Genomic DNA, 12,790 nt, shown 5'->3' with positions numbered 1-12,790 from the left:
TTCTCAATGCACCAGATTGCTAGCTGAAATGGTATAAGGATAATTTAAAGACATTTTATTCTAGTACATCATGGCCACCATCTCCTCTAAAATTTAGGTGAAAAGCTTCAGGAGTTCGGGCTTTTCCTAACCAGCAATGGAGTCAGGACTTCTCTGTACATATTGGTAGTCGTTTCTGGCACATCTTTATCTTTATTTCCCTTTGTCCAATTATCCCATTATTTATTGAGTCCATCTTGATACATGTCTTCTGCATTACTATTTTGGTCTTCTGGAACCTCGCCACTATGATCTTCCTTTCTCTGGTCCATCATATAGACTTCTAAGATCATAAAGCATTACTTTTGCTATCTTACTTCTTGGACAGAATCTCACCACTCATAACCTGTGTGACTTCCTTCCACCCCATGAGGTGGAAGGAAGGACTTCTTGATATTTCCAACTAAGAGGAAAATGAGCAATGGCTTTACTTCTGCTCTCTTTGTATAGTTATTTCTAATGTTCTATTCTGTCAGGGCAAACATTGTCTTCTTAGTGTAGCTTTGCCACCTTTATCCTTCTTCCCCTATTCCGTAAGTGATGGGTTCTTTACCATTCCATGAAAGCTCTATGTAGATATGGTGCTGGCAGTGTTATGGAGTGTGTGTTGTAAGAAAGAAAAGATAGAGAGACCAGTGTGACTCAGAAAGGGGAAAGCCTGAACAGTGAAGGGAGACAAGGATCCAGATGGGATTTTTAGAGATGCCATGATTTTAAGATGTCCTCTCAGTGGTTTCGACTGTATTTCAAATTCTACTTCTAAAAATTTCTTTTAATCTTTTTCAAATTGCTGTTTCTAAGGGCATTTTTTTCCACCCCATCCTACAGAATTTGGTGGATCTGGCAGGCAGTGAGAGAGCTGCTCAAACGGGAGCTGAAGGTAATAAGAATTTATGAAATACCAAGACTTAATATCTTCCTATTCTTCAATGGGATGAAAAGTGTTACGAGATATTTTTAGAAATAGCTGGGTGCTGCTGGCTCACACCTGTAATCCTAGCTACTCAGGAGTCTGCTCAGATCTGAGATCTTGAGGATTGTGGTTCAAAGCCAACCCAAACATGAAAGTTCATGAGACCCTTATCTCTAATTAACTATCAAAAAGGTGGAAGTGGAGGTGTAGCTCAAGTGCTAAAGCTCTAGCTTTGAACATAAAAGCTCAAAGACAGTGCCCAAGTCCTGAGTTCAAACCCCAGGACCAGCACTAAATAAATAAATAAATAAGTGAAGTAATCATTTAAAAAATTCTGATAAAAGGGTATAATAAAAATAAACAATGGTATCTGGTTAGATAGTTACTTTGAGTTACTATAACACCCATTAAAATACTAAAATATGTAATTGATGGAGTCATATAACTGGAAAGCCCATGGAGAGTACCATGAAAACCATCTAAAATTTCTTACTTAGTTAAGGAATTGGGAAAGGTAGCGGAAAGCATCTTTTCAGTGCTAACTTTCTGATTTTAAGATTCTCAGATATTTACATATGTACAAATTTTTCTTTTTAGCACCTTTGTCCTTCAGACTTTATGTAGAATAACATCAATTAGAGACCATGGTTAGCAATAAGAAGAAAACAGTAACTGAAACCACTCTGAATCTTTTCCTAGTATTTGAGAAATAATATCATATATCATCCAAATATATTCATACAGAGAAAACCTCAACATTGGTGCCAGCATAACAACATTTTTCATTATAAAAGTGGCCATTTAGCCGGGCACCGGTGGCTCATGCCTGTAATCCTAGCTACTCAGGAGGCTGAGATCTGAGGATTGAGGTTCAAAGCCAGCCCAGGTAGGAAAGTCCATGAGATTCTTATCTCTAATAAAACTACTCAAAAACCGGAAGTGGCGCTGTGGCTCAAGCGGTCAAGCAATCGCCTTGAGCTAAAGAGCTCAGGGACAGTGCCCAAGCCCAGAGTTCAAGCCCCACGGCCGACAAAAAAAAAAGTGGCCATTTAATTTGTCCACTTCTCTAGTAAGTTGTAAACAAACAAAAAAAGTTCAAATACAAAGACTCCATTTATAATAACTTCAGAGACATGATATCTAGGAAGAAGTTAAACTTAGCATTGGACAAAATTCACTTAAAACACTAAATCCAAGATTTCGATATAAATTGTACTTGAAAAAGATGGAAAATGTTTCTTTTTTCCTCACTTCTCCCTACTTTAATCCTGATATACTAAAGTAAATACTTGCTAAAAAATTTTAAATCATAAATTTATGTTTATAAGAAAAAAGAAAAAGATGGAAAAACATGATTAGATAAAAAAAAATTCAACATCAGCCTTCTTCTCTAAAGAAATTTCTAGATTTCCTAACAAGAATAGCAAAAGTATGTTTTTGTACTGTTAGTAAACTGCCTCCTGCAGCCTAGAACTATAGAGTCATTTAGCTAAGCGTCTAGCCAACACACACCAGCCCATCCTCAAACCTATGAACAAGGAATGAGTGCTGCTTGTTTGAAGCTTGTGTGTTAGGCTGCAATATTCAGTGATAACTGAGTAATGTCCCTGTTAAATAAATGTGTTCAAAATCTTATATAGAAATATTTTTTGTAAAACCAATAGATAGGAAAGCTACATGTCTTTCAGTAGTGCACAGGTAATTATATTCTGATGCATCCATACAGATTTTTTATTATATAAAAAGACTGAGCTGACAATTAAAAACAAAAAAAAGACTGATCTGAGCACGGGTGGCTTCATGCCTGTAATCTAGTTACTCAGAATACTGAGATATGAGGATCACGGTTCGAAGCCAGCCCAGGCAGGAAAGTCCATGAGACTCTTACCTCCAATAAAGTACTCAAAAAAAAGCTGGAAGTGGCACTGTGGTTCAAGTGATAGAGCACTAACCTTGAGCAAAAGAAGCTCAAGGATAGCAGCCAGACCCTGAGTTCAAGCTCCAGGTCTTGTCGGGGGCGGTCAGGGAGAGACCAAAAGAAATTTTTTGTTTGAACGCTAGGCCTCATACATGAGACTTGGCTGGCTGGCTGGCTGGCTGGCTGGCATTCTACAATTTGAGCCACATCTTTAGTTACAGGGAGACAATTTGCATATTTGTTTAATAAATTCAGGTGTGCGACTAAAGGAAGGCTGTAATATTAATCGGAGCTTATTTATCTTGGGACAAGTGATCAAGAAACTTAGTGATGGACAAATTGGGTAAGTTTATCCCATTGTGCACTCACTTATGGCTTATGTTTTTTATTAGGTTGGTATCTAATACTTGAGTTAATAATCAAGAATGTTGACATTTTTCACATAATAAAAATCTTTGATAAGGTTACAGGATGACCCATTGTAACAAGGAGAAGTACAAAACACTGTGAACTTTACAACTTCAGGGGTTGGGGAGAGAGAAGTTGGGGAGATGGGGAGGGAAGGGATGGTAGGAGATAAACAAAGGAGGAGGTAACAATGCTCAATAGGAAATGTACTCATTACCTTACTCATGTAACTGTAACCCCTGTATAGTATTTTTACAATAAAAAATATATACAAAAAAACTTTGAGGATTCTGTATACATATATATACAGAATTTATATACTTTATATGTTTTGCCTCATAATTCTGTAAAGAATTTTTTTTAATGCTGTGACTACTTTTCAGTATTCTGTGTTAAAAAATAAAAAATGCTTATTGTATAAAAATTCTCATTTTTTTTCTCCCAAACTCACTTCTTGCTAAGTGGTTACATAAATTATCGAGATAGCAAATTAACACGAATTCTTCAAAACTCCTTGGGAGGAAATGCAAAAACACGTATTATCTGCACAGTTACTCCCGTGTCTTTTGAAGAAACCCTTAGTACTCTCCAGGTAAGCTTGATTTTTTTTTTTTCTCTTCCTAATATTAAGAGAAGATGAACTTCAAGGAGAAAAGAAAATGCCTATTAAATTGGCATGTTTCAATACAATTAATATGTTATTTAACATTCTTTAATTTTCCCAAACTTGAATGAATAATTTCTTTAATGTTTTTATAACTTTTGCCACATAAACAACATTTTAACTGAAATTGACTGGATATTTTCTTTTAAGAAATTCAATTTATATGCTTAATTTACCATAAAGAGAAATTTGCCACACAAGTAGAGAGCAACTTCCCCAAAAATAATTCTTGAATTTTTGTTTACTGTGGACTGCTTTACTCTGAGTTAGAGGCCTGCAATTTCAATTGATAAAATAGCTTTTTTGATGGAGGATTCAATCTTATTTAATGGTGGTCTTCATCTTCTCACTTAAAGTTATTCTTTGCAGTCCTGTATGAGCAGCATTGCTTTAAATACCTATCAAGTAGAAAATAAAAATTCCTGTCATCACAGGAATTACAGAGTAGGTAAGTAGTACCAAGCCTTGGTTTGGTTGTCAAGTGGCTAATAAGTAATCTAGCATCCAAAGGAAAGATAGGTAACTCTGGATTAGAAGTAATCTTCAGAATACAGCAAGTACCCCTGGCATGGATGAGATTCCAGAAAGCCATTATTTGTAGGATCTTGGTTGGTATATATCTTTAAGATATTTCTTCCATTTCTGTGAAGACTATGTTACCAAACCTTGTTAGAAGTATATATGTAGGATGTTCCCTGTGTCCAAAAGTGTTAAGCCAACTGAGAATAATTATAAATTGTTTAATCTTGAGCATTTGCACTTCTTTTTCCCCAGTTTGCTAGTACTGCTAAGTATATGAAAAATACTCCTTATGTCAACGAAGTATCAAGTGATGAAGCTCTTCTGAAAAGATACAGGAAAGAAATCATGGATCTTAAAAAACAGTTAGAAGAGGTATGTGTGAATTGTTTCACTAAAGACTGGAATGAACTAGAATAGTGGAGATCTGCCCAAGAGACTAAATTTATGAATATCAGAGTTGTTATAACTTAAGTCTAAGTACAATAACAGTTTTTTTAACCAAGAAGAAACCAACTCCTAAAAATTTAACTTTCAGGGAAGGGGTCAGCTTAATGATGGAGTGTTTGCCTAACACCCTTCAAGCCCTAGGATCAGTCTCCAGCACCTCAGAAACTATTTCTGGATTGAATATGCTATAAACTGAGATATCTGGCGATGGTTTTAGATTCTTATTTTTCATTTTCAACAGCCAAGATTTGACATGAAATTATTTTGTTTTTGTTTTTCAAATGAACCAAGTAGAAATATGTTTAAAAACTTTTTACAAATAATGACTGAGATTAAAAAGACAGATCATGTTTACTTCCTTTTTAATTAGCATGTGTTAATTATACAAAATAATGGAATTGGTCTACTTGGATAGGTATATATAATATACTTTGATGATATTTGTCACCCATTATCCTCTCTTGTTTGTACCCCCAGCCCTCTTCTAGGAACTTTCCTCTTCCCAAATAGTTGTCCCTCTTTTTTTTCTCTCTCTTTTTATTTGTCAATTATAGGGCTTGAACTCAGAGCCTGAGTGCTGTCCCTGAGCTCTTTGGCTCAAGGCTAGTGCTCTGCCACTTTGAAGCACACCTCCACTTCCAGATTTTGAGTGGTTGATTGGAGATAAGAGTCTCATGGGTAATTTTCTGCCTGGGCTGACTTCGAATTGTGGTCCTCAGATCTCAGCCTCCTGAGTAGCTAGAATTACCAACGCCCAGCAATTTTAGTGATCTTTTTAAAAAAATCTAAAATAATCAGGTGGCAGTATTAATAAGATAACATCTCTATTATCAGTATTTGAGTCAGCTTTTATGACTTCTCTGCCTATTCGTGAATTCATAGACAAATAGTAGAATAAGCTTACCTTACTTTTACTTAAACTTGCTCTGTATTCCCTAGTTTGTCAGATGAATGCAAAATAAACTACAATAAAGTTATTTTCATTATTTCAATTAGGTCTTATTTTACAGTATTATCTGCTGTGTTGTGTTGTGGGGTGTGTGTGTGTGTGTATGTGTGGGTGGTATGTATATCATCCAGGATGGAATTAAGGTCTGTGATAGACATGGTATTTTATTCCTATTGGATTTGGTTCAAGACAAATGAAAGTTAGAATTCCACAAAAAAGGAGCTATATCTCTTTTATGTGAAATTTCAGGCTATCTGATATAGTTTATAATATAATATGTTCTAAAGTATAATCTCTAGGGGGAAAAACCCTGGATTTTGAAGATAATTGTAGAGAATTTCATCAGTTATTAATATTGTTCTTAATGTTAGAGAATTATGAATTTCTAATTCTTTTACTCAGCTGCAATTAAAAATGTTTGGTATTTGGGCTGTGAGTGAAATTTAAATAAATATTATACTATCCTTTTTATTTGTTAAAAATAAAATTGGGCCAGCTGCAGTGGCTCACGCCTGTAATCCTAACTACTCAGGAAGCTGAGATCTGAGGATCGCAGTTCGAAGCCATCTCAGGCTTATCTCCAATTAACCACCAGAAAAACCAGAAGTGGTGCTGTGGCTCAAAGTGGTAGAGCACTTGAGCAAAAGAGCTCAAGGACAGTGCCCAGGCCCTAAGTTCAAGCCCCACGACCAACTAAATAAGTAAATAAATAGAATTATTTAATAACATTGTTATCTTTTACCCTGTACATAGAATAGTGACATGAGAAGAAATATGCACTTTGCCTTCTTTATGTTTGAGAAATTCTTGGTTATGGAAATTATATATTATGGATTCTACATGTAGGGTAAATTTTATTGCAATGGAAGTTCTCATAGATCATGTGAAAAATTAATATTCTGTTGTTTAAGCTTCTTTTAGGGTTTTAACATAATCTAATACTACCTCCTGTAGGTAAATGTAAAAACTCGAGCCCAGGAAATGGAAAAAGACCAGTTGGCCCAACTTTTGGATGAAAAAGACTTGCTTCAAAAAGTTCAGGATAAGAAAATTCAGAACCTAACACAGATGCTGGTGACCTCGTCTTCTCACACATCTCAACATGAACTGAGGGTAACATTTGAAACTAATGGCTTGAAAGAGAGAGAGAAATAAGGAATGAGGGAGAAAGGATAGGTTAGGATTTTCTACATATTTAATACATAATTATGTACTTCTTATCATTTGATGCAGTGTAGTATAAACTATTGGCAATGTGCTTTATAGCAGTCACTAGAAAATGTGGGAATATTCCCTATTGAAAGACATAGAAATATTAATCTCAAGAAAGCTGAGCTAGACTGGGCAGGTAGTATACACCAAAATCTGAGTACCTAGGAAGCAAAGGCAGAAGGATCTCAAGTTCTAGGCCATCCTGAACTATATAGTGAAACCCTGACAATAAATACAAACATACATAAATAAGAAAACTGATCTGTAATAGAAGTCAATGGATGATCAAACCTATAGCTTCCGATTTGCATGCTTTTTGTTTTTATCAGAATATGGATTCATGGATTGAAGAGATGTTTTGGGGAGGGTGGTAGTGTCAAATTTAGGAGGGTGGCCTCTGGAGCTGGACCAACTGGATTTGAATTCCACTTCAGTTCCTAACTTTAGACCTTAGAAAAATCTCACTAAAGGAAAATCAAATGGCTACCTGTGCTATAACTTTCTTATTCTTACCAATTAGAACTGGGTATCCAAAGTAGTAACCATAGCGATGACAGCATTTGTCCTCTCTATGTAACACTACCTTTTTAACAGGCTCTGAAGCAACACTAGTTCCTTTCAAATAAATCCCAGAAAAGCTTGTAAGTATTCAAAACTGAAATTTAGAGGCTTAAGGATATAGTTCAGTGGTAGAGCGTGTGGGTATTTAGCAGCACAAGGCACCAGGTTCAAAATCCCCACCAATAAAAAAAAAGAGAGAGAAAATTAAGCAGTGTTTTTATCAAATTTATAACCAGAATAAACACTTATTTGAAAAGTTTAGGGATGTTTTCTTATCTCAAAATATCCTTATACTGGTTCCCTTGGGTTTTTTTGTATCTGAGCTCAAATCTATGTGAAGTAATTTTGATTTCTCTTTCTTTAGGCTAAAAAGAAACGAAGAGTCACATGGTGCTATGGAAAACTTAGCAAAATGAAGGACTCAAACTATGTAAATGAATTTAATATGCCAGCAAATGTAACAACAAGAACCCACACAAAATCTTTCAGTACACTGGGAGAAGTTGATGAGTGTAAGTGCCTTGTTAAGTGAGCTATATTTAATTATAAAAGATCCCTTTGAGGCTTCCCTATGTATTTAGTTAATGTGGTAAACACATTTAAATAAAATGTGGGTCATTATATATGATTACAACAGAGATCGTAATAAAAGTAATTAACATTAAGAAAATAAACATTCATGAAATCCTGTTCATTTCAAATCTCTCAAAAATTAAGCACTACAATTGAAAATGAGTTAAGTAATTTTATTTTTATTCCTGTTATTTAATTAAATAAGTACAGTAGTCATATCAGATCTTCCACTCTTAAAGTAGCATTTATACAGAAATCTTTTCAAAAAGGCATGTGCAGTGTTACAATCTATTCTTAGAGGCATTGTAAAACCTACTGGCAGTGATCAAATCTCACATACTGAATTTATCCTGTTTACCTGTGTTGTATTAAGGATCCAATGTTTTAGCATCAGTTCCAGCCAGCTACCTGAATTCTTACAATAATATAACTGATCATACCTGTTATTAATGTATTATTAGTATTGGTACTCCAGAAATGTGGTTAATGTGAGCTTATTATCATTGCCTCTCTGGTCAAAACTACGTCATCTTCAGTTTGATTTTTGGATATTCATGGACTAATTTCTTTTTCCTCTAATTATAGCTCTCTGCTCTGAGTCTGATGTGTTCAGTAATACTCTTGATCCATTAAGTGAGATAGAGTGGAGTTCAGCAACAAAGCTGCTAAGTGAGGTAATTTGATGTATTTTACAGGCCGTTTTCTTATCTATCTTCTTAACATTTGCCTGTATCTATGATTTTTGTTAAAGTATTCCTGTTTCAATTTGGGAAATGCTGTGAGGGTCAGACTATATTAGTAATGCCAAAATTCTCAGACATATATTAGAAGAATGATACACCAGAGAGGTAAAATAATAATTGCCACATTACAAATGTATGTAGATAGTTCTTGTACTTTATTGTTTAAGAATACAGTAGGGCTGGGAATATGGCTTAGTGATAGAGTGCTTGCCTAGCATGCATGAAGCCCTGGGTTCAATTTCTCAGTACCACATATATTAAAAAAAAGCTGAAGTAGTGCTGTGGCTGAAGGGGTAGAGTGCTAGCCTTGAGCAAAGAAGCTCAGGGACAGTGCCCAGGCCCTGAGTTCAAGCCCCAGGACTAGCCAAAAAAAAAAAAAAAAGGAATAAACAATAAAGTGACAAGGAGAAGGTCTATATTTTAAGTGCTGACACACACTATTATAGGCTTAATTACCTTTTCAGTCTGAAGAGAGTCCATGAATAAGGGATCATAGATGGGGACTGGCAGTGCAATCTTACCAAAACTAAGAAAGAAGGAATACTTGCTAAACACATTCAATAAACCATGTTCACTTTCTAGTTTGCTCATGGCCAAGATAATATAGTATAGTCATGTAAATCTAGTCATTAAAAACATTTAACTTTAGAATATAATTACATTGCTTCCTCCTTTTCCTTATTACTGTTAGTTGATGACTATATGGTATCAAAGATAGTGTTTTTGTGTTTTTTAAGGCATATTCTAGGACTCTTTTTTTTTAAATCTTCTAGTTCAGGCTTTTAAAAAAACAACAGTTTATCTCTTTCTCATAATGATATGCAAAATAGAAATGGGTTTTCCTTAAAAAATGGTGTGGCAAACATTGCTACCATTAAAATTTTAGATCAGTAATACTATTTCTTTTCCTAAATTTAGAGCCATGTAAGAAATAAGTCAGATTGGTAAACAACTGAATAGCTAACTTCTTCCCTATATTAATGCTACTTTTCCCAAGTGGACTTTTCCTGTCCACTTAGGGATATACAGATTTGTGATTTATTTATATACTCCTTTCAAAATAAACCTGTGTTTGAAGTTAGCGAGTTTACCAAAATATAAACCATTGAAAGAGACCTAAAAAGAATGACTTAAAACTACCAAGTGGTTCAGAGTTAAATTAATTACTCAAATTAGTGTAAGTTTTAGTGAAAGAAAGAATGCATGATTTGAAACCCCACTACTTAAAATTTGTGTTTATTCTAGGAGAACTTAGAAAGTGAGTTAAACTCATTCCGTGCAAAATATGATGACCTAATATTAGACTATGAACAACTAAGAAGAGAAAATGAAGAAATGAGTTTGAAATTGAAAGAAAAAAGTGATTTGGATGAGTTTGAGGCTCTAGAAAAAAAAACTGGAAAAGATCAAGAGGTAAGAATGTGAAGCTCAAAACTAAATTCTTTAAAAAGTGCATTCTCTTAAATACGTTTGTAAAATTGAATCTTAAAGATTAACTGCTTTTATATTAGTATAAAGTATTTAGGGAGTTTAGAATCTATATTATTTTAAAAATAATGAAATTCTATTTATTTTTATCATGTCTACATTGGAGGGGGAATGGAAGTATCTGAAGGGTTTAGTGGACCTATCTGTTGATAGATTTGTCTTGGGTAAATCATTTTTTTATTCTTCGTGATTATTAAGATTTAACTTATTTTATCAACATTTAATTTATTGAGTGTGTGCTTTAAGTGCTAACTCTTTCCTATTGAGAACTAGAAGTTGAATTTCAATGTCTAGTTTGTTGTTTTATGTATTAATGCTACACACAAATTAATTTCTATTGTTATTTTTAGAAAATGTATTCCTAAATATATTAAATATTATCAGAATAACTAGAGAAGCTGATTTATGGAATAAACCAAGTCACTTAAGTTTTCTAAGTATATAATACTACCCTACATATTAATAGAATCTAATTCAGAAACCATAAGAAAACTTAAAAGTTGTCCTAAGATTTCAGGGGCTCTTCAGATCTTTATTTAAATATTACCTTTAATTGGATCTCACAGACACTATAAAATTATTTTTCAGAATTTTTTAAAGTCTTCATTTTTCTAGAACAAGAACCCCATAACCATTATCAGACTTGCAAAACCTTACATGAACCTCCCAAAACTAAGATAATGTCTTTTTTTCTTCTACATTGTTTTATTGACACCATTTAATTGTATAAGGGTCTTTCATTTTGACATGTCCATATGTGCATACAGTCTTGATATAGTCTAAATAGGAGCTAATTTGCAGCTGCATTCTAGATTTTTCTCTGGCTAACCCAAAGGGACATAATCCTGTTGTCATGAAAAGAACAGTAGACTTCAGTCCATACGATAGAGGTAGAAGCTGTCTCATGTCATGGTAAGAACATGGTCTCTAGAATAAAGCTTTCTGGGTTTTTTTGTTTTGTTTTGTCAGTCATGGGGCCTGAACTCTGGGCCTGGGCGCTGTCCCTCAGCTCTTCAGCTCAAGGCTAGCACTCTATCAATTGAGCCACAGTGCCACTTTGGCTTTTTCTGCTTCTGTGGTGCTGAAGAATCGAACCCAGGGCCTCATGCATGCAAGGCAAGCACTCTCCCACTGACATCTTCCTAGCCCAAAACTTTCTATTTTTGTTTTTTAAATAAGTTTTTTATTGTGAAAATACTGTACAGAGGGGCTGCAATCACATGAGCAAAGTAATGAGTACATTTCTTATAAAACATTGTTGCCTCCTCCTTTGTTTTCCCCTTACCATCCCTTCCCTCCCATCTCCACAACTACATCATCCCTCCCCCTTCCCTCCCCCCCCCCGGCCTAAATTGTAAAGTTCATTTTTTGTCATAGCATCTTGTACATCTCATTGTTGCAATGGGTCAACCTGTATCCCTATTTAAACAATTTGTTTTTTTTTTCCTTCCACTCCCCAAATTATACCAAAATCAAATACAGTGAAAAGAGGGGTTATACCATGGGGGAGGGACATACAAAGCAACAAAAAAATCATGTGGTACCTTATAAATACGTTAGAAACAATAGCAAGAAAGAACAAACCACTTGATTTTATTCTTTCCTTCTAAAATTTACCATGTAAAGCACCTATAGTTTCAACAAAACTTGTAGGAAAATAAGTGAAATGACCATCTGTTCCAAGGTTCTAATTGACTTCTGATTAAGTCTTTCTCCAAAACGTAGGATTTAAGCTCCAAAATTCGGGCTTATAAACAGAAAGTTGTGAAACCCTAGGTCTCCTTGGCACAGGATTTTAATTAATTAATTTTAATTTTAGTATAGACCCAGAAACACAATTGTCTGTTTTTAAGCCCCAATTTTGGAGCTTACATCCTACATTTTGGAGAAAAACTTAATCAGAAGTCAAATTAGAACTTTGAAACAGATGGTCATTTCCCTTGTTTTCCTAAGAGTTTTGTTGAAACTATAGGTGCTTTACATGGTAAATTTTAGAAGGAAAGAATAAAGTCAAGTATCATCAAGTTTAAAGGACAACAGTAATCTTACCCATTGCCTATTTTATTTTGCCATTTTTACAACTTGGAGAGATTTGTCTTATAAAAGTTAGTATTTTGCCCACCGAAAATTACAGGTGAGGGCTGGGAATGTGGCTTAGTGGTAGAGTGCTTGCCTACCATGCATGAAGCCCTGAGTTCAATTCCTCAGTACCACATATTCAGAAAAAGCCAGAAATGGCACTGTGGCTAAAGTGGAAAGTGTTACCCTTGAGCAGAAGAAACTCAAAGACAGTGCCCAGGCCCTGAGTTCAAGTCCCTAGACTGGCAAAAAATAGAAAAAAAGAAAATTACAG

General features: G+C 34.7%; 1 protein-coding gene across 3 annotated transcripts in view; it reads left to right on the top strand.

The window, feature by feature from the left end:
- Positions 1 to 12,790, top strand: part of Cenpe (centromere protein E) — a 59,537-nt gene that overhangs the window by 6,428 nt on the left and 40,319 nt on the right. For all 3 annotated transcript variants that reach the window (XM_070022379.1, XM_070022378.1, XM_070022377.1), the window contains exons 9-16: positions 868 to 919; positions 3,126 to 3,213; positions 3,741 to 3,870; positions 4,717 to 4,836; positions 6,815 to 6,973; positions 7,998 to 8,145; positions 8,792 to 8,880; positions 10,195 to 10,362. In XM_070022379.1, the coding sequence (XP_069878480.1) occupies positions 868 to 919; positions 3,126 to 3,213; positions 3,741 to 3,870; positions 4,717 to 4,836; positions 6,815 to 6,973; positions 7,998 to 8,145; positions 8,792 to 8,880; positions 10,195 to 10,362 (954 nt within the window). The remainder of the gene's footprint in view (positions 1 to 867; positions 920 to 3,125; positions 3,214 to 3,740; positions 3,871 to 4,716; positions 4,837 to 6,814; positions 6,974 to 7,997; positions 8,146 to 8,791; positions 8,881 to 10,194; positions 10,363 to 12,790) is intronic.

The sequence above is a fragment of the Dipodomys merriami genome, unplaced genomic scaffold (assembly GCF_024711535.1).
Source record: "Dipodomys merriami isolate MVZ:Mamm:240054 unplaced genomic scaffold, mDipMer1.0.p SCAF_15, whole genome shotgun sequence".
Classification (NCBI taxonomy): domain Eukaryota; kingdom Metazoa; phylum Chordata; class Mammalia; order Rodentia; family Heteromyidae; genus Dipodomys; species Dipodomys merriami.
The sequence above is the reverse complement of the archived record's forward strand: the minus strand, read 5'-3'. Positions and strand labels throughout refer to the sequence as shown.